Genomic DNA, 22,773 nt, shown 5'->3' with positions numbered 1-22,773 from the left:
AAGTTGAGTAGATCTGGCTAAAGGTTCTCAGTCTGTGGCGAATGCTCCAGGACACTAGCCTTCAGTCTGCCATTGACTTCTCCCGCCCAGTCTTCCTCGCTCCCCTGCCTGTTCCCCTCCCCCTCCCCCTAGCATCTCGAAACCCCACGTTCATCCCGCGTTCAAATCTCCCTCCCCTCTCCATCCATCCATCCTTCTCTCATTGCCGGATAGTGGAAGAGAACCGAAGTGAGGGATACAAAAAGAGAGAGAGATCACAGGACCCTTTGAACAGAGGGGAAACAGTTGGACACCGTGCGATACCCCTCATAGGGCTCGTTTGATGTCAGCGGGGTGCTGCTCGCTGCATAAACATGCGTCTCTTCTCAAAGCCCCAGCTCTGTTAATCTGGGTTAGAGAAATACCCTATCAAGGCCACGGCCCAAAGCCTCCCTCACATGGGGCAGACCTGGGTTCTCCGACAGGGGGCCCATCACACACACTATTACACAGCAGCACGGGAACACAGACACACACATCATGGAACTGTACTTTGGGAGAGAGCCACTTTACACCACTAGGGGGCACTCCTGGGTTGATAGATGATGCAGGTGTGTGTGTGCATTAGTGAGAGCAAGACAGAGAGAGACCATACAATTTCTCCTAGCAACAACAGTAAGACTTCACACTAACACAACAATTGTATCTCCCCCACAGCAGGAATGATGGGAATTCAAACCGGCTTAATCAGACAGTCAATCAATAGATGACACACAGACTCATACAGTGCATGGAAAGTATTCAGACCCCTTTACTTTTTCCACATTTTGTTAAGTTAAAGCCTTACTCTAAAATGTATTAAATAAATGTATTTCATCAATCTAAACTCAATAACCCATAAAGACAAAGTGAAAACAGAAATACCTTATTTAGATAAGAATTCAGACCCTTTGCTATGAGAAATTGAGCTCAGGTGCATCCTGTTTCCATTAATCATCCTTGAGATATTTCTACAACTTGATTGGAGTCCACCTGTGGTAAATTCAATTCAAATTAAAAAACCAAGCCATGAGGTCGAAGGAATTGTCCGTAGAGCTCCGACACAGGATTGTGTCGAGGCACAGATCAGGGGAAGGGTACCAAAAAATGTCTGCAGCATTGAAGGTCCCCAAGAACACAGTGGCCTCCATCGTTCTTAGATGGCCGAAGATTTTAACCACCAATACTTCCTAGAGCTGGCCGCCCGGCCAAACACCAATCGGAGAAGGACAGGGAAGTGAACAAGAACCTGATGGTCACTGACAGAGCTCCAGAGATCCTCTGTGGAGATCGGAGAACCTTCCAGAAGGACAACCATCTCTGCAGCACTCCACCAATCAGGCCTTTATGGTAGAGTGGCCAGACGGAAGCCACAGTAAAAAGGCACATGACAGCCCGCTTGGAGTTTGCCAAAAGGCACCTATAAAGGCCTCTCAGATCTGATGAAACCAAGATTGAACTCCTTAGCCTGACACCAAGCCTCAAGTCTGGAGGAAACCAGGCACCGCTCATCACCTGGCCAATACCATCCCTATAGTGAAGCATGGTGGTGGCAGATTCATGCTGTGGAGATGTTTTTCAGCGGCGGGGACTGGGAGACTAGGATCGAGGGAAAGACAAACGGAGCAAAGTAAAGAGATCCTTAATGAACAGTGAAGCTCTGTATGAGTCTAATTGAATAACACACATCCTCTATATGACAGGGTCTTTATCGTGGCGTGTCTTAGAACACTGGGTACAGAAAGACAACTGTATGTCTCCTTAACGGCACAACACTGCTTTGAAATGACAGATGTTAGTCCTACTTACAGCTAGAAGAGACTTGATAGCTAGACAGAAAGTTTTGGTACAAACGTAATTAGCATTGAGTATTATATTCATTTTTAAGTATTGTTGGCCAGTTTTTTAGTGGGCTTTCATCCAAGGTAATTTACCTAGGACTTTAAGCTTAAGAGGAAAATCATAAACAGTAACATTTTAGTTGAAAGCTCATAGACCATCAATGACCTGTAGCCTCACTGTTCCTGTTGCTTTCACAGAAACACAGCAGGGTGAGAAAACGAGGAACTATGCATGAAAACCAACTAGTGACACCATTCACCTACAGGGTGAACACTCCCAGAGAGTTGGAGAAGCTGTGCTTCTTTCTCCACACCGTCCTCGCCAAGCCTGAACGCTAGCTGTGCTAAGTGACCACAAGACAACGCAAACGTACACAAACGCACCCCAGCCCTGTCCGCTCAGACCACATCCCCATGGTGTGTGAGAGAGAGAAAGCCCGGGGACTTGGGACCCTTGCCAAACCCTGTGTGGCCCTGGTGATAATAAGGCTGTGTCCGACAGCGTTAGAGGTTAAGGGAGGGCTGATAGCGTGGGGAGAGGAGCACCAAATCGCTAGTTGCGAGAGATGTATTGAACGACCAACTCTGGCCTAATTGGGGTGAGCTGGCCTGGTGACGAGTCAGACGAGAAGAGCAGGACCAGACAGACAGATAGATGTGGGTCCTTAGGTCCACCGTCTATTCCACTGCCAGTGAGTTTTATTGATCGTGGTTGCCCAGCAGTTTCCAGTAAGGGCAGAAGGCAGAGACCTTGAGCTGCCTGGAGGACAGACTGGGCCTCTCGAACAGTCCTGGATTATATAAACATTTCTTTAGAATGTAATCTAGAGGAATATTTTCCTTAAGGAACATTTTAGTTGCATACTCTTGTTCCAATGCAAATGATTGAAACGTTGGTGAATTCTAGCAAATATGTGTCTGTTAACCTGCACATTGCCAGTTCCGCTGTGTGTTAGCCTCAGTCTAGAACAGTGGTATTCAGTGGTCAGGGTGGGGGGGTTAGCACTGCAGTTGCCAAAATAAAAAATAAAAACAATATACAAACATGTTTCAGAGATGAAAATGTAATGAATTGAAGGTTATTTGTTGATGTAAAATGTATTATATTTTCTAGCTAGATTCGTCAGCAAATTCTACTATTAGTGAGAGTTCAATATTGACCCAATCCCTACTTACTTGGGGGCCTATTTCGAAACGGTTGCAGCATATGATCATTACCAAGTAACATTCGGTTGCGAGATAGTGGGACTCTGTAACCTAGTTGGATCGAACCACCATATCATTGACAACATCTTACACCAAAACATCAGGCAACAACACAGTATTTTCCCAGAAAGCTGATTACTCTTTAAACCCATAACAACACGCACAAAAACACAATTAACAACCCACAAAAAAAATGGTTGTCTGTGGAAGCCTGGGTTGTGTTCATTCTTATTGGAAAAGTGTAAGTAGCCCCTCCCCATTTCACTCAATACTTTACTGTTTGGTGACTAATGAACATAACCCAGTCCCCCTGAGTGGAGTGGAAGTGCATTCCTCCAACTCTGATCCAACAGAATCTGTTCCCCTCTTAGCCTGTGGTGGAATCCATTTCCTCTCTCATTAAGTCTCATCGGAGCGCCGGGTAATAGAAATGACAAAACACTGGTGGCAGTGACTCACAGAGGAACAGCATGGAGACACCGAGAGACAGAGAGTGTTTGGCAAAAAGAGGAATAAATAGTATGAGAGGAACAGAGAGAGGGAACAGAGAAACTGGTAGAATGAAAGATGGGTAGTGTAGAAAGACAGAGAAGCGACAATCCAACTGCCAGACATAGAAACACACATTCTTTCACTAGTGTTCATCTCTTCCTGTCTGTAACTCAGCCCCATGGGGGAAGCAGATTCAAGACTGGGCCCTAGCTAATTTATTTATTTCACTTTTATTTAACCAGGAAGGGCTCATTGAGATTTAAAATCTCTTTTTCAAGAGCGTCCTGGCCGGGATAGGCAGCACCAAGTCATTACAAAAATTACAGACAAACTACAAGTAATCTAGTAAAAACCATAGAATTGACAAGAGTATAACAAAATCAAAAACAGCTAATTAAAAACATTGACAGGTCAGGGAATCAGTCATCGGTGATTTAAAAATATCAAAATCGGGACAAGTTTTTCCAGTTTAAAAGTATTTTGTAAGAAGTTCCAAGACGATGGCGCAGAGTATATAAAAGCCCTTTTACCAAATTCAGTTCGGACATTTGGAACAGTTAGCAGGATAAAATCCAGCGAACGAAGAGAGTACCCACCACATTTCTGAACAATAAAAATGCCCAAATAAAAAAGGTAGTAAACCCAAAATGGCTTTGTAAATAAAAGTATACCAGTGACTGAGCCTACGAGTGACTAGATAAGGCCAGCCAACCCTGGTATACAAAGTGCAGTGGTGCGTAAGGGTTTTGCAGTTTAAAATAAATCTCAAAGTGCCATGGTAAAGGGTGTCAATTGATCTGAAACACTGAGCGGAAGCATTCATATATAAAATATCCCCATAGTCTAGTAAAGGCAAAAATGTAGCTGATACTAGCCTCCTTCTGGCTTCAAAAGAAAAACAGGCCTTATTCCTAAAATAAAATCCGAATTTCAGCTTCAATTTTTTTGTAAGTTGTTGAATATGCAATTAAAAATTCGAGGCCGTCAATTAAAATGCGAGGCCATGCCCCAATGGAGTGGGGCATTCAGTGGGCCAGTCATCTTTGGCCATTACTAGAATGTAAAGTACCTAATCTACATGTCATATGAAACCATCTCTCCTAATATTCACACACTAATAAGATGCAAGAAAATCTATACTGTGGGGCATAACTTCATTATTAAGGGTGTATGTACCCAGAAATGACATGTGCTGTGTATGCACCCAATAATGATTACCTACTGTGCAAATACGGAAACGGAAGGTAAGGTGCTGGACGGTTAAATGTCACGAGACACACTCCGCTTCTGCTAGAAAGCAACCGACCGATAGTCACTCTACTAAAGTTGAGGCATTTATTACTAGTAATAGTCATATTATGTACTGTCCAAACTTCTGCTCCACCGTACTTTACAAACTGCAGTGTGTTTGTACTGAGAAGCTGATTGTGCAACTAACAGCCCCTCTAGTGTACCTCGGCCTTTATTTACTCAGTCTAACAGATAACCATGTGACCCACTCAACAGCTCAGGACTTGATAACATTGTACTTAGCAAGGCATTTTCCCACAAAACACATTCCATCACAGTAGCATCATATTCTAAACAAGAGCTTAATGAACATAGCATGGTACTCATCGATAATGTTGTCAATGAGTGATACTGAGTGAGTAAACGCCTATCAGGATTGGGTTGACTCCTGCGGGAACATAATGATCAAACTCTTCTTATTAGATATATTGATTGATAATGTTGTCAATTTGTGATATTGAGTTGAGCTATTGCCCCTACTGGCATTGGAAACGCTCCCCCTGTCGATGAACGGAAATGTTACAATTCTTAGTCGTACAATATGGAATGGAAGTATTAAGTCATCACCGACACGGACCAGCCCGGCGTCTTGTTCAATGAATAACCTATTCCCATTACTTATCGATCATATGACGGTCTAGTTTGTGTGAGTGCGTGTGCAGCCTTAACCCTTTCCAAACATCTATCCTCCTTCACCATCATTGCTTTTTCTAATGCTGAATGAATGTCCAGCCTATAACTTGCTGTTGTGATCGTTGCTGTTGTTAGCATGACTGGCTAAGTGGCTATGTAAAAGATACTTGTCTTTTGTTCTTGTTGCTGCCGTTGTTAGCGTCGGCGTTGTGGCCATCACCCTTGCCACTGTTGTTGTTTGCATTGCTATCTCCGCTGTCACTGTGGTCTCTTGGTTGTTGTTAGCGTTGTTAGCTAGCACTACATTGTTTCTGTCAGTGGTGTATTTGTTAGCACTTAGCATTGTTATAGCTGCTGTCATTGTGGTCGCTTGGTTGTTGTTAGCGACCACAATTGTGTCATTACATTGTGTCTCTCAGTGGTGTTGCTGTCCCCTGGTCCAGGGGTTATGACAGAGCCGATGAACTCAACACAGAGCCCTAATATTACAATCTTATTCATCAGAGAAAGGGGCTGGATAAGGGAGCGGTGGGGAGTCATCACAAAAAACACACCGACACGTCCGTACTAGGACAGAGCAGAGTGTGGAGCGTGTGTGAAAACAGAGAAAATGTACACGTGTTAAACAGTAGCGACGTGTACCGAATAAATCAGAGGATGTAAATCAACTGTCAGAACAGAAATGACAAGATTGTTATAATACTGTTATTGCATAAAAAGGTTGTTTTATGCAACAGAATAGGGGATTTGTAGAACACTCATCTGTGTGTGTGGGCTGAAAGCGGGCTTCTTTAACACGGACAGTGGACTTACAATGGATTGGTGATTAGACAACATGCCATTTCATGATTAGTGTCTGTGTGTCTGTCGGTAACAGGGAGAACTAATCACCAGTTTATTTAAAAGAAATTATTTTGTATTCTAGGTTGGATTAGCATTTTTGTACAAGCAAGCAGTAAATGAACTGGGGACAGGTATTTGGCGCCATGTAAATCTTGATGTCTGTTGCATGAGAGCAAAATGTGCCTATGAATAAATTCTCTCATCTGTGATTTGTCACGAGCATCCAGGAGGATGGACGTTGCTATAAAATGCTGTGGCTTTAGTCCTGCTGGTTGGGCTATCAACGAATCAACTAGGGGGGGGGGGGGGTGCTCGTTGACAAGCTCCTTTACTGCTGGAATTAAATAATAAAGTTGATTTGTTTTGAAGAAATGTAAAAAGGTCTCTCCTTTTGATTGCAATAATTCCCACGAACCGCGCGAGATTGAATCTGCAGTTCATGCCTTCTCGTAAAGGGCCTGCCTGAATGAAACAGTGATTCTAATAAACAGATTGCACAGCACGGCTCCAAATGACAGCGCTGCCTCTGCCACAATGTCACCACGCAGCGGAGGGGATCAATTGCAACGCAGGGGCGGTGTGAAGTGGAATTCAAACCTGCTAATAGCACATTGCACAGTGGGAGCCTGGCTGAGCGAGTGTGTTAGTGGCAGAGTATGTGTGTTTGAGTGCGTGTATAAATACAACGCATTGCAGTTTTCTTCACTGGTCAGGATTTGGTTGATGGACAGTACAGTAGCACACGTCCAGGGTTCTTACCTTGATGGTCCACTGAGGGTTTGGAGGCGCCAAGGATTCTGGGAGTGGCCACGCCCATGTCCAGCTCTGTCAGGGTCAGCTCGTTCATGAAGTAGGGGAGCTGGAGGAGAAAGAAACAGTCAAGCAGATGTCTTTACACACACAGTCTGCAGATGCAGGGGTATAGTAAGTGCAAGTTAGAGGTTGATGGTAACAGGCCACTCACTCACTCGACATCTCCCACATTCTACTAGTCATTCTCATCTGCCACAAAGGCCCCTATTGACTCCCTCACGCCAGCTAGCTGAGACAACAAGACTAACAGCCAACATCACCACATGACATTGGGAATATGACCAGACGAAGGGCTATCGTGGGGCTAGTAACAACCCCAAAGATGAAACAATGGGGATAAATCGAAGGACCAGGATACAAAACAGGGATGGAGAGAGAGAGGAATGAGGGGCTCTCTCTGAGCCCAGTGTGGAGTCTGAGTCCTGTGGCGGGGCTGCACAGCAGAAGTGGCTGACATTTAGAGTGTGTGTGTGTGTCCCTGCAGAGTCGTAAGGATCCACTGTGAGGCATAAGTCCCCTGGTCAATTTGTATTTAGTTTTTTCTTTATTAGGCATGCATGGCCCATTCTTGCTCTCTACTCTTCTTCCGAGCCAGATAAACCTTGCACTCTCCCTCTTCTTCATCCCTTCTGGAGCTCAGTGGTACCAGAATACAGTACAGATAGAACAGTGTAAGAATGCTCTTTTGTCCCTCAGAGGGCCATAGGTGAGAGGCAAGAGGTCAAAGGCCACTCACCCGGATCTTGCTGAGTTTCATCTGGATCTTCTTGGAGACCACATCGGCCCAGTAGGGCTCGCCCAGGAAGTCCCATGCCACCCGGCCAATCAGAGAGTTCACCCAGGCAACAGACTCCTCCTCCCCCAGCACCAAGACAGGGCCAAAGCTGCTGCTGCTCAGCAACTGGTAGGGAGGCGGGGACACAAGAGGAGAAAAAAAGGAAGCGTGATAAACATTAACTTAGCACTGTAATTTGATTTATTTACTGAAATGTATAATAAAAACAAATGATTTATTTAATAATAGAGTATAGTACAGTAAAGTTATTTTTTTTTAAAGACACAAAAAGAGAAAAAAATAAGGGAGTGTTGATGGTGTACCTTCTTGCCCAACCCAGGGCTACTCTGTGGACTCTGGACTACGGGACTAGTGGCAGCGATGGGGGTGGCAGTGGCAGTCTCGGGGGGCACCAGGGTGGCCATGTAGACACTGTAGTCCAGTAGGGACTTGGTCTTGGCTGTTATGCCTGCTGTTGAGTCCTTGGTCCTTGGCTGAGACGCTAGCACCTCGTCCAGACTGCTCCGGCTGCTGCTGCGGCTGTGGGAGTTCAAGGCTGACGGTGGGGGGTCAAAGGTGAACAAGATATTAGAAAGAAGCAGCTGGATCAAAATATTTCATGTGCATTATGAAATACAAATGTAGTCTTGCACTTTCCTCAGGTGCATTCACATTGTCACACTATATATGTGCAAGCATGCTAGCGCCAGACATGAGTGTTGAGTCAAGAGACTCAACAAGCGACAACTTCCTGTAAATAACTAGTATGGAAGAATGTGTGTGTAAGTTGGTCCGTGAGTGTGTGTGTGTCACCTAGATCCATCCACTCACCAGTCTTAATTCCCTGCAGACTGGTGGCTCTCTTCATCCCCGTCTTGGGGGGCTTGGAGGCCAGCAGGATCCTCCGGTGCCACTCCTCCTTCTCTCTCCCTGTCCGACCAAACAGGTACAGGGTCAGCTCTGGACCACTGGACCTTTTGGCCTCCTCCGTCCCCGCGGTGGCCTCTCCTGTGGTCGTGGTTCTCTCGTGTGTGGTTTCACTGTGGTCGCCCTCTGCCTTGGACATGAAGTCGTCCTGCTTGGCCAGCTCGATGCAGATAGGGTACTTCTTGTTCCACACGCGCTTCCTGGCCAGACTCTGGGGCACCAGAAAGATCTAGAGAGGGAATACAAGGATTGATTGAGTTAGGTGTATGTGGCCTAATGGGAACTTAAACTGAAATTGACTCGAAGACAAAGGCCAAGGACACACACCACGTATACTATATATAATATATAGCAGATGGTGACACATACACCCACAACCCCTCCTCACCCGCGCCCGTAGCTGATCTTGGGTCAATCTGCATTTTCCACTTTAAAATGGTTACGGTTAGGATTGGGGGAGGGGAAGCTGATTCTAGATCTGTGCCTAGGCGGAAATGCACCCACCTTGCTATCAGTGAGGTCGTAGATCTTCTGGCTGATGTAGCTGACATCAGGCTTGGATTCGTTATGCGTGGCCCGCCGGGCGATGTTGCGGTTGGGTTTGGACAGGCGCAGGATGGAGCCCTCCAGTCTCACATACACAGAGTGGGTCAGAGTGGCGTGGTATGTCTCCGGGTCGTAGTTCACTATCTCGTTCATCCAGCCCTGCAGGGTGAGATAGAGAAATGAGTCAGGCTATTTTTTGGTACCCTTCCCTAGATCTGTGCGTCGACACAATCTTGTCTCGGAGCTCTAAGGACAATTCCTTCGACATGGCTTGGTTTTTGCTCTGACATGCACTGTCAATTGTGGGACCTTATATAGACAGGTGTGTGCCTTTCCAAATCATGTCCAATCAATTGAATTGACCACAGGTGACGTCCAATCAAGTTGTAGAAACATCAAGGATGATCAATGGAAACAGGATGCAGCTGAGCTCAATTTTGAGTCTCATAGCAAAGGGTCTGAATACTTGGGTAAATAAGGTATGTTTTTTTTTATTATACATTTACAAAAATGTCTAAAAACCTGTTTTCGCTTTGTCTTTATTGGGTATTGTGTGTAGACTGATGAGAAAAATTAATAATTGCATCCATTTTAGAATAAGGCTGTGAAGTAACAAAATGAGAAAAAAATGCACTGTATGAACCTTCTGTACTGCTGAACCCTTCCGGAAAGACACAATGATTTTAGGCACCTGGCAAAGCAAATTCATGTTAAATGCATGAACATCCGATTCCGTCTACGTATAGAAACTAAATCACAATCGTTGTGTCAAAATTGAGTTCACAACTCCGGTGTGTGTGTAAAAATCCTCTGGAACAGATAAAGATGAACTTGGCAATGCTCAAAGTAGGCTGCTGAGAAATATGATGCATGTCTTGTCAATAGACCTGAGCCAATCATTTCATTGTCTCTTTGGCTTAGTAGATAGCCTTTCAGCTCCTTTCCTGGGTTTGTTTGCGTTCTCATTTCAATTTATGAACATGCAATAAGTATTAAAATGAAAAGCCAATCCCTTTGTGAGCTAGGGCGCCCCATTAGACCAAAATGATGTAGTGGGAGGGTCAAAAAGTCATAATTTGTTTTTGAAAAATAGCTTCCAAACATATTTGGTGTGGAGGTCAATTATAAAACTTTATGGTAGAAAATGAACTGTGTTGATTTATCTAGCGGTTTTCCCGTCATAAATCACTCCTGCTGGCTTAGACTGGACACTGTGTGTGTATGTTCTAATGTCACTGCTATCAACATAAACTACTAGGCCTAATCAAATCTAAGAGGTGGAAATGAAGCCAGTCTAAATCCCTGGACATGCCCCATGCCACAGACGGGACCAGTAACTTCTAAAATGCTTAACCTTCAAACAACGGTGATGCCATCACAGACTCAAACACAACAATCCACGACTTCACCTCAACCCTGATGGTCTGCACTGTTAGGTATAGTGACGATTGAGACCGGTTGCTCCTAGTGGCTATCATCGCTTTTACAACCAGTGCATATTGTTCACGTTATTTCATTCCACCATGTGAAATATTTCACCGCTGGTTTGGCCTTGAACCACTAACACAATCCTCATCCGACGGCAGTAGATTGAAGAGGATAGTAAAATCGCGACAGCAGTCATCTAGTAACTCGCTGCCTCTTCTCCTCGCCAGCTGAGTCCGAAGTAGTGCACTATATAGGGAATAGGGTGCAATTTAGGATGCAACCTTCCAGTCTCATCTCGCCCCTTCCTCTTCGCAGAGATCAAGACGGCCCCTAGAGCTTTGCCATCACAGACACACAAGTCTCCTGCAGGAAACTTGATATAGGCCTAGATGTGCTGGTTCTATTGCTCCTACAGCTAGACATGAAGAGAGGGAGGAGGGAGAGCGAGAGAGAGAGAGAATGACAGAAATAAAGACGGAAAAAAGAGAGGAGACAGAGGGGGCATGTGAGAGAATAAGAGAGAAAGAGAGCGAGACACAGAAATAGAGAAGACACTGTTGTCGCCAAATTCTCATATTATAGTCCTGAACAAAGCCTATCCCTTTTGTGTCCATAACACCACCATTCACTGTCCCTTTGACTGACAAGGCCAAGCCCAGGACAATAAAGCCTACCAGTTAATGTGCTTGTGTGCTGTCTGCCGGTGATGTTATCATCAGCTTTCCAATATGTGGGGGTCAAACAAGACAGTGAACCCTCTCCATTATATTATGTGACTGACCGACTGGCCTTCACAGCCAGTCCAGAGGTGACATCATTTGGAAGAGGGCCACGGGACGTGGGGTGACCACTCTACCACAGAGCCTATTACTGTCTGGCAAGCTATGGAGGACATTAGCAGTGAAGAGAAGTAGGCTAACAGGCTTTGAGTATGATATATAGCCACAGTGGGTATGGTCTGTCTGATCCATTTGAGTGCTAATGCTGCTGAATGAGCCAGCTGGCTAGCGCTAAAACAACTTCCCTCAGGTAATTTATTGTCTATTAGCGCTAACAATGGATGATGAGGTATATTTGCCTCTGCGCCTCGCTCTTTTGCTCCCTCTGTCTCTCTCACCACTTTGATGTCAATCTCATTTGATGCTCAAATAGGCATATTTCTTCTCTGAATGGCACTTTATGTGGTCTGTCACAACAGGCATCTGCATTTGTCTTGAGACTAGTCAGTAGACTAGAGGAGGATAATAGAAGAGGCTGTGACAGGATGCTAGCAGATACCCATAGACTTCCAGTCATTGCGCTAATGTTAGTTAGCATTGGTTCGCAAAACTACCTCTAACTTTTCATACTGGACACCGAGACATAGAAATGGTATCCACTAGTTCATCTGACTCTGGGGGAGTAGATAATTCGCCTCATTGCTAAAATCCCAAAGTATGCCTTTAAGCCAGTCAAGGATCATGATGGGTGCTGAAACAGTGTACAGGTAACTGCCAAAATAAAGGAAACTTGTGTAAATGAGGGATACAAAGTATATTGAAAGCAGGTGGTGCCACACAGGTGAGGTTCCTGAGTTAATTAAGAAATATCGTCCCATCATGCTTAGTGCCCTTTTGCCCATTATTTTGGCTACAATATCTAGGAGAGATCTCAGTGACTTTGAAAATGGGGTAGGGTGTCTGTGTGCGTCTCAGTCACCAGATCTCAAACCAATTGCACACTTATGGGAGACTCTGGAGCAGCACCTGAGACATTATTTTCAACCACCATCAACAAAATAACACAAAATGATGGAATTTCTCATGTAAGAATAGTGTCGCATCCCTCCAATAGAGTTCCAGACACTTTAAGGATCTATGCCCCGGTGCATTGAAGCTGTTCTGGCAACTCACGTTGGCCCAACGCCCTATTAAGACACTTTGTTGGTGTTGCCTTTATTTTGTCAGTTACATGTAGGTGATCAGTCAGTCTAAAAAGAGACCTGATCTAGGCCTACTTCATGGTGCTCTTACGATTCATTCTCTACAAGTTTTGCACAATTCCCAAATTCCCAGGTTCTTAAGAAGTCCCAACTGGAGGATTCCTCCAACTAGGACTTCTGAAAAATCTGGGAACATTAGAAGTTTCATGTGAAAGTATTTTAAGTTGCTTTTATGAAAACAGTATTACATTGACAACAGCAGGAGCTAAAATAATCATTTGCCGCTATTAAGACCAGGCTACAAGACGGTCATCCAGCTTCTTCTTAAAATTTACAATGAACACTAATGAGATCAAGGCTAGTGAATTACAGGTCGACCTTGAGAAATCGATCTCTCTAATGTTCGGTCTAAAGCAGCTTTGCTCTGATATAACACAAGTATTGGGAAAGTTCAACGTGATACCTTACCACAGCAGGTCTCTCATTGTTAACGAATAGAAATCCAGCCATTAGCTAGGTAATAATAACATGGTCTTATGAATCTTTCATTTCTGGGGCTGTGTTCAGCACCACTGCCTATTCGTGTGACCATGGATTTCTGCATATCTTCAGTTAATTGGTTTTTACAGTGATTTCAAACCTCTCCTCGGGGATTCCCAGACTGCCCAAAGAATTTGCTCTATTCCAGAGCTAGCACTACTGATCCCACTTCTCAACTAATCATTAAGCCCTTGATTAGTGAATCCGGAGTGGTAGTTCCAGGGTACAACTCAATTGTGAAACATCTGGGGGTCCCTGAAGAGGGGTTAGAAAAGCAATACGTTAGAAGACCATGGAGTTCCTCACCTTGAAGATGTTTGGCTCTTTGATGCCCAGCTGAGCCATGTTCCACAGCCTCCCCTGGTGTCTGGGATGTCTGGTGCGATTGCCAGAAGGCTTGGGTCCGGCCAACCACACCACAGCGATAGCTAGCATGAACCCTAGTCCCACTCCCAGCAGCATACCCCCAACGTAGGTGGGCAGGGGCAACACGAAATACCCGTAGACCAGCGCTGTGATGATGATCAGGGTGTAGTGTGGAATGCTGGGTGGTGGATCTTCTCCCACTGACTTGTCGTCACTGCATAGTTCCGGACTGCCACTAGGGGGAAGTCTGACTTGGCTGCATGTATTGTCCGTTCTGTCAACATAATCCCCCTCGGTATCCTCAAAGTCCTCACTAGACAGGATACAGAAGTCCTCGTCCTCCAGCTTGGCCAGGGCCGACATGGAGCACTTGTCCAGGCCGAGAGAGGCGGAAGCGGAGGAAGACATCTTAGGACTTCTGGTGTGACTGGTGTCAGCGGTGGGATTTGGGAAGCTGGCTCCGTTTCCGGTTCCCTCAGACTCCCAGTCATCCCCAGTTTCCTCCTCCTTGATGCTGTAGTTGTTGTTGCTCTCCGGTTGGCCATTGTTGAGGGAGGCCAGGCAGGTGAGCTCCGAAGCACTGGACGAAAGTGCTTTGGACCGGAAGGCACTGCTGCCAATGCCTCCGCTCTTGTCCTCCATGATCTTATTGAACAGCTGGAGAGGCTCGTAGATGGCCTCGGAGAAACGGCGCTTAGTGTCCTCGATGCTCGCCTCCACAGATGCCTTAAAGAAGTTGCGGCTGTCTGGGGAGGTGAGAGTCGAGGAGGGAGCGGTCTTGGAGTCACTCCCGGCAACGACGCCCACCGGGACACGGGATTGGGTGAACTGCTTGAACAGTTGCAGGTGGAGGCGGGAGTCCGAGAGGCGGTAGGGCGAGGAGGAGGAGGAGGATTCCTGGGAGGTCTCAGAGGAGAGTGACTTGACCAGGGTTTTCATCGGGTGGCGGTGGCGCACGGAAGTGGGGGCAGTGGGGGAGATGGAGACAATCTCAGAAGGCTCGACGATGTCAGAGGATAGAGACTTGACCAGGCTGAAGAAAGGTTTGCCGCTAGACTTGGAGGGAGAGGAAGTGGATTTGCAGTTGGAGGCAGGGGAAGGAGAGGAGCTCTTCGGTTCAGAGGGTAATGTGGAGGTAATGGAGCTTTGAGGACCAGTTGAGGACGACATAGGCAGAACTGCAGCCTGAGCCTCAGAGTTGAACCCGGCTCCTTCAAGGATCAGATCCTCGCTGGCCTCCAGGGCCTTCACAATGCCTGGGTCCTCCTTGGGTCCAGCAGAGGGATGAGGAGAGGACACAACTGCACCATAGAGCTCCTCTTCCTCCTCCTCCTCGCCCAGGGGCGAGAAGTGGATGGTGATGGACTTCCGGGACAGCGAGCCCTGGACGTGGAGCTTGGGCACAGGTGGCGGCCGTGAGGCTGAAGGAGGAGGAGCGTTGGCGTTGTCTGCATGGCTACTGTGGCAGCTGGCCATCGCAGTGCTCCTGCTGGGTCACAGCCTAAGGAGATAGACAGGGAGAGGGCAAAGGTTACACACATGTCCCCATAGTGTATCATTACCAAACAAACTCATACTACAGAGTATATGGCGTTAAATGGGTATTAATATTGACCTATGCAAATACACATAGCCCTATGTAAATACACACACATGAACCTACATAAACAGGAGGGCAATGTCAGACATGTAGGCTATATAGTACATGACGTCCCCATGTGTCATTATCAAACAACCTCAACTCAGAACAAAAGAATGGTTTCAACAACGGGCATTAGACTGTTAAATCGAGGTTTGGAGGAGGAACCTACTCTAATAGCAGGGCTAGAAGGCATATTACTTAGCAATTAACAAAAGTTAATCAAGCCGAGTTACAGCAGCCAAATCCTATGAGATGCCCCTATAATATCCTTCTTGAAAGCAGGACCAAATCAATGAGGGGAAATGTAATTAAGCCCTTAAAGACTTCCCCTGGCTGAGCCCTTTCCTTTGATAGGGGATGGAGTCTAACACAGCTCTTACAGGAAACCCACAGTCACCTGACAAGCATGGCCACCACACTGAGGGACCAGCTGGCTTGCAGGGCTGGTGAAAGAAACCTAAAATACCACCCTGGAGGCCGATACTATTTCCTAGTTGAGTGGCTAACACTGAAATCACGGCTACTATAGCAATGATTAACGGGAGCAATCACAAAGGCAATCCCTATAAATAGCACTGAATCGATCGTAAGTGACAGTCTACGATATCACAAGAATGCAAGAAGCTAAAGCAGCAAGGAAGGTTGATGGTCTTAAGATGGCGCCGGAGAAGAAGGCAGACATTTTACGTGTTCCTATCCAATTGTTTTTTCATTTGTTTCTTTGCGTTGTAACTTATTTTGTAATTTATTTAGTACATCATGTTGCTGCTACCGTCTCTTATAACCAAAAATAACTTCTGGACATCAGAACTGTGATTATTTTTGTAAATAACAGCTGGTGCACGATATCTAAGGAAGTCTCAAGGTTTTGCTCGCCTGAGGTATAGTATCTCATGATAAGCTGTAGACCACACTATCTACCTAGAGAATTTACATCTGTATTTTTTGTAGCTGTCTACACACCACCACCAGACTGAGGCCGGCACTAAGACTGCACTCAATGAACTGTATTCCACCATAAGCAAACAGGAAAACGCTCAGCCAGAGGCGGCACTCCTAGTGGCCGGGGACTTTAATGCAGGGAAACTTAAATATGTTTGACCTAATTTCTATCAGCATGTTAAATGTGCAACCAGAGAAAAAAATATAAAAAAATAAACGTATGCGTCTCTCCATACACAGAGACGCATACAAAGTTCTCCCTCGCCATCCATTTGGTAAATTTCACCATAATTCTATCCTCCTGATTCCTGCTTACAAGCAAAAACTAAAGCAGGAAGCACCAGTGACTCAATCAATAAAAAAGTGGTCAGATGAAGCAGATGCTAAGCTACAGGATTGTTTTGCTAGCAGAGACTGGAATATGTTCCGGGATTCTTCAGACAGCATTGAGGAGTACACCACATCAGTCACTGGTTTCATCAATAAGTGCATCGATGACGTCATCCCCACAGTGACCGTACGTATATACCCCAAACAGAAGCCATGGATTACAGGCAACAGCCGCACTGAGCTAAAGGCTAGAGCTGCCGCTTTCAAGAAGCGGGACTCTAACCCGGAAGCTTATAAGAAATCCCGCAAAGTACTCCGACGAACCAACAAACAGGCAAAGCTTCAATACAGGACTAAGATCGAATCGTACTACACCGGTTCTGACGCTCGGATGTGACAGGGCTTGCAAACCATTACAGACTACAAAAGGGAAGCACAGCCGAGAGCTGCCCTGTGACACGAGCCTACCAGACGAGCTAAACTAATTCTATGCTCGCTTCGAGGCAAATAACACTGAAACATCCATGAGAGCACCAGCTGTTCCAGACGACTGTGTGATCACGCTCTCCACAGCCAATGTGAGTAAGACCTTTAAAACAGGTGAACATTCACAAGGCCGCAGGGCCAGACGGATTACCAGGACGTGTACTCGGAGTATGCGCTGACCAACTGGCAAGTGTCTTCACTGACATTTTCAACCTCTCCCTGTCTGTGTCTGTAATAACAACATGTTTCAAGCAGACCACCATAGTGCCTGTGCCCTAGACCCATTCCAAGTTGTATAGCGCTCTAACAGATCCACAGATGATGCAATCTCTATTGCACTCATCATTGCCCTTTCCCACCTGGACAAAAGGAACACCTATGTGAGAATGTTATTCATTGACTACAGCTCAGCGTTCAATACCATAATGCCCTCAAAGCTCATCAATAAGCTAAGGACCCTGGGACTAAACACCTCCCTCTGCAACTGGATCCTGGACTTCCTGACGGGCAGCCCCCAGGTGGTAAGGGTAGGTAACAACACATCCGCCACGCTGATCCTCAACACAGGGGCCCCTCGGGTGCGTGCTCAGTCCCCTCCTGTAGTCCCTGTTCACTCATGACTGCACGGCCAGGCACGACTCCAACACCATCATTACGTTTGCTGATGACACAAGTTGTAGGGCTGATCACCGACAACGATGAGACAGCCTATAGGGAGGTCAGAGACCTGGCCGAGTGGTGCCAGGATAACAGCCTCTCCCTCAACGTGAGCAAGACAAAAAGGAGATGATTGTGGACTACAGGAAAAAGAGGACTGAGCACGCCCCTATTCTCATCAACAGGGCTGTAGTGGAGCAGGTTGAGAGCATTCTGACTGGTTGCATCACTGCCTGGTATGGCAACTGCTTGGCCTCCGACCACAAGGCGCTACAGAGGGTAGTGCGTACGGCCCAGTACATCACTGGGGCCAAGCTTCCTGCCATCCAGGACCTCTATACCAGGAGATGTCAGAGGAAGGCACAAAAAATTGTCAATACACAAAAAATTGTCTATACCAGGCGGTACCAGACCGTCAAGTCTAGGTCCAAGAGGCTTCTCAACAGCTTCTACCCCCAAGCCATAAGACTCCTGAACATCTAATCAAATGGCTACTCAGACTATTTGCATTCGGCACATGTGACTAATAACATTTGATTTGATGTTAGAAGGTAGCCTAATAAACAAAGACAGGGAATGGTAGATTCGTCAAAATCAATGCAGGCTTTCCTGGAAGTTACCAAGTACACATGAATGCATGGTTATATGGATGAATAGATGACTGCATGGTTATCTGAATATGCACCACTGTTTCCCATTCCCAGACGGAGTGAGAAGGAGAGAAAGGGTTGAGTGGGTAGAGGCTGACAGAATGCCATGCTGAGTCTCTGTGCTTGTTCTGCGTCAGCATCGCCGATCATCCCACCCACACCTAGTGATTATAACCCCACTGTGACACCACCAGGTGAGACACAGACAAACACCCAACTAGCACGCACGCAGGAGCGCACGCATACACATACGTACACACACACACTTGATTTAAGAACCCAAGTCATATGCAAGCATTCAAACTGTGTCTGACACTCTCCCTCCTTTTCTGTGTCTTTCTCTCACATGCACTCACAGACCCCTCAGAGCAATACATAAAATGCCAGACTAATTATTTGAAGATAAATCCTTTATAAAAAGGAGAAAGTGGAGCTTGTTTGAAGCTTGTTGACGTGGGGACGGAAATAGAAACAAAGTGGGATGGATTGTACTCTCTGTGATTGCCACAGAATGGGAACAAACACCTTCACAACAAGCTATGAGGGACCAAAATATCCACATAATGAGATTGTCCCATCTAGGCCTAATTCCCTTGCAGTAATTCTAGGAATGGATTGAACAGTGTGGAACAGAGTGACATTTGGGACTGATGTCTTGTTGGTTCATCATATGACCCTTGGTCTGGATGGCGATAGAGAGCAAACAGTGAGGTCATCATCCAGCCCACACATGACAACGCACAATACAGGCTTGTCTTATGACTGCTTGTGTCATTGACCGTAAACAAGAGACTTTGTTCAGGAAAAAATGGCAAGCAAGTGATAAAAACAATGGATGGGGTAGGCATACTGGGAATTCAACTGTGTAGAATGGACCAAGCACAGGCTACTTTTGCCTATAGGTAGGATAGTCATACTGGAATGACAACCATACCGTTGGCATACAAACATAACTGTTATTTATGCCATCCTTTAACAAATATAGTCCGTCCTTATCTCAAGCTTCCTAGGCTTTATCATTTAACTGTATACCTTTATCTGGTTCAATGATCATTTAACCATTATTATAGCAAGTGACCCTGGGCAATAGTCTCCGAGTGATGTAACAAGGCGAATGGTGATGTTTCCACTGGGTTAAGACACCACGACTGCGTGGAAGAGAAGTCAGAGAGACTGCTCATCCAATTAATAAGACTAGACTGGGTTTTGTCTATGGTACAAAGTAAACGGATTGAAATGGCTTTGGAAGCAGTTAGGTTAATTAACAAGGTACCGTTTAGACACTTGCACTTTTTTGCCCTAGTTGTCAGGTGATATCTCTGGTTTCACTAGAGAGACTGGAAGTGACCAACGGAACATCAATGATGTCGCTCTTGCTGCTGGTGATTCTCTGATCCACCTCTACGCAGACGACACCATTCTGTATACTTCTGGCCCCTCTTTGGACACTGTGTTAACAAACCTCCAGACGAGCTTCAATGCCATACAACTCTCCTTCCGTGGCCTCCAACTGCTCTTAAATGCAAGTAAAACTAAATGCATGCCATTCAATCGATCACTGCCTGCACCTGCCCGCCCGTCCAGCATCACTTCTCTGGACGGTTCTGACTTAGAATATGTGGACAACTACAAATACCTAGGTGTCTGGTTAGACTGTAAATTCTCCTCCCAGACTCACATTAAGCATCTCCAATCCAAAATTAAATCTAGAATCGGCTTCCTATATCGCAACAAAGCATCCTTCACTCATGCTGCCAAACATACTCTCGTAAAACTGACCATCCTACCGATCCTCGACTTCAGCGATGTCATTTATAAAATAGTCTCCAACACTCTACTTAACAAATTGGATGCAGTCTATCACGGTGCCATCCGTTTTGTCACCATACACTACCCACCACTGCGACCTGTACACTCTCGTTGGTTGGCCCTCGCTTCTAATTCGTCACCAAACCCACTGGCTACAGGTTATCTATAAGTCTCTGCTAGGTAAAGCCCCGCCTTATCTCAGCTCACTGGTCACCATCGCAGCACGCGCTCCAGCAGGTATATCTCACTGGTCACCCCCAAAGCCAATTCCTCCTTTGGTCGCCTTTCCTTCCAGTTCTCTGCTACCAATGACTGGAACGAACTGCAAAAAAATTAAAAATCACTGAAGCTGGAGACTCATATCTCCCTCACTAGCTTTAACTTCTTTGGGATAGAGGGCAGTATTTTCACGTCCGGATGAAAAGCGTGCCCAAAGTAAACTGCCTGCTGCTCAGGCCCAGAAGCTAGGATATGCATATTATTAGTAGATTTGGATAGAAAACACTCTGAATGATGTCTGAGTTTCACAGAACTTATTTGGCAGGCGAAGCCCCGAGGACAAACCATCCAGGGGCAAAAAAAATTGAGGTCACTCTTTTCAATGGGTTTTCAATGAGAATCTAGAATTCTAAGGCAGTTGCTTGCAGTTCCTATCGCTTCCACTGGATGTCAACACTCTTTAGAAATTGGTTGATGTTTTTCCTTTGAGAAATGAAGAAGAGGGTCGAGGGAAGTGTATTGTTTAATAGAGGCGCGTGACCTGAAAGCTCGCTACACTGTGTTCCTCTGGTATTGAACGCAGTTTATCCCATCTTAAATTTTATCCATTATTTACCACAAAAAAGAAAAACTAAAGTTGTATTAGGAAAGTTGTTTGAAATGTTTGGACAAAGATTACAGGTAACTTATGAGATATTTTGTAGTCATGTTGCGCGAGTTGGAACCGGTGTTTTTCTGGATCAAATGCGCCAAATAAATGGACATTTTGGATATTTAACGACGGAATTAATCGAACAAAAAGGACCATTTGTGATGTTTATGGGACATATTGGAGTGCCAACAGAAGAAGCTCAAAGGTAAGGCATGAATTATATCTTTATTTCTGAGTTTCGTGTCACGCCTGGCGGGTTGAATTATGATTGTCTGTGTTTGTTTGATGGGGTGCTGTCCTCAGATAATAGCATGGTTTGCTTTCGCCGTAAAGCCTTTTTGAAATCTGACACAGCGGCTGGATTAACAACAAGTGTAGCTTTAATTTGGTGTATTGCATGTGTGATTTCATGAAAGTTTAATATTTATAGTAATTTAATTTGAATTTGGAGCACTGCCATTTCAACGGATGTTGGTCAGGTGGGACGGTAGCGTCCCATCTAGCCTAGAGCGGTTTTAAGCACCAGCTGTCAGAGCAGCTCACAGATCACTGCACCTGTACATAGATGGGCTGTCTACCTCATCCCTATACTGTATTTATTTATTTATCTTGCTCCTTTGCACCACAGTATCTCTACTTGCACATTCATCTTCTGCATATCTACCATTCCAGTGTTTAATTGCTATATTGTAATTACTTCGCCACCATGGCCTATTTATTGCCTTAACTTCTCTAGGATAGGGGTCAGCATTTTCACGTTTGGATGAAAAGCATACCCAAAATCAACTGCCAGCTACTCATCCCCAGAAGATAAGATATGCATATTGTTCGTAGATTTGGATAGAAAACTCTGAAGTTTCTAAAACTGTTTGAATCATGTCTGTGAGTATAACAGAACTTATTTAGCAGGTGAAACCCCGAGGACAAACCATTCAGATTTTTTTGTTGTTGTTGAGGTCACTCTTTTCAATGGACTTTCATTGGGAATCCAGATTTCTAATTGACCTTCTTGCAGTTCCTACCGCTTCCACGGGATGTCAATAGTCTTTAGAAATTGGTTGAGGTTTTTTCCTTTGTGTAATGAAGAAGTACGGCCATTTTGAACGAGGGTAACTTGTTGTGTACTATTTGTTAGAGGCGCGTGACCAGAAAGCTAGCTACAGTTTGTTTTAATCCTGTATTGAACACAGATCATCCCGTCTTCAATTTTATCGATTATTTACGTAAAAAAATACAAAAGTAGTTTGAAATGTTTTGGCAAAGTTTATAAGTAACTTTTGAGATATTTTGTAGTCACGTTTCACAAGTTGGAACCGGTGTTTTTCTGGATAAATGCGCCAAATAAATGGACATTTTGTATATATATATATATAATCGACAAAATTAATCGACCAAAAGGACCATGTGTGATGTTTATGGGACATATTAGAGTGCCAACAAAAGAAGCTCGTCAAAGGTAAGGCATGAATTATATTTTTTATTTCTGAGTTTAGTGTCGCGCCTGCAGGCTTGAAATATGCTTCTCTCTCTTTTTTACTATGGTGCTATCCTCAGATAGGCTTTTCGGCGAAAGCAAACGATGCTACTATTTGAATTCTGACATGTTGGCTGGATTCACAACCAGTGTAGCTTTAATTTGGTATCTTTCATGTGTGATTTAATGAAAGTTAGATTTTTATAGTAATTTATTTGAATTTGGCGCACTGCATTTTTACTGGCTTTTGGCCAAGTGGGACGTTAGCGTCCC

The 22,773-nt window shown here is 45.1% G+C and overlaps 1 protein-coding gene across 6 annotated transcripts in view; it reads right to left on the bottom strand.

Moving 5' to 3' along the window:
• The window catches only part of LOC139567532 (testis-expressed protein 2-like), a 64,523-nt gene that overhangs the window by 7,973 nt on the left and 33,777 nt on the right, over positions 1-22,773 (bottom strand). For all 6 annotated transcript variants that reach the window (XM_071388867.1, XM_071388870.1, XM_071388866.1 and 3 more), the window contains exons 3-8: positions 13,580-15,140; positions 9,343-9,543; positions 8,743-9,067; positions 8,235-8,467; positions 7,873-8,037; positions 7,083-7,182 (exon numbers count right to left, since the gene is read on the bottom strand). In XM_071388867.1, coding sequence (XP_071244968.1) covers positions 7,083-7,182; positions 7,873-8,037; positions 8,235-8,467; positions 8,743-9,067; positions 9,343-9,543; positions 13,580-15,115 — 2,560 coding nt within the window. In that variant the 5' untranslated portion in view covers positions 15,116-15,140. The remainder of the gene's footprint in view (positions 1-7,082; positions 7,183-7,872; positions 8,038-8,234; positions 8,468-8,742; positions 9,068-9,342; positions 9,544-13,579; positions 15,141-22,773) is intronic.

The sequence above is a fragment of the Salvelinus alpinus genome, chromosome 2, assembly GCF_045679555.1.
Source record: "Salvelinus alpinus chromosome 2, SLU_Salpinus.1, whole genome shotgun sequence".
In the NCBI taxonomy this organism is placed as follows: domain Eukaryota; kingdom Metazoa; phylum Chordata; class Actinopteri; order Salmoniformes; family Salmonidae; genus Salvelinus; species Salvelinus alpinus.
This window is presented reverse-complemented; position numbering and strand designations above follow the sequence as displayed.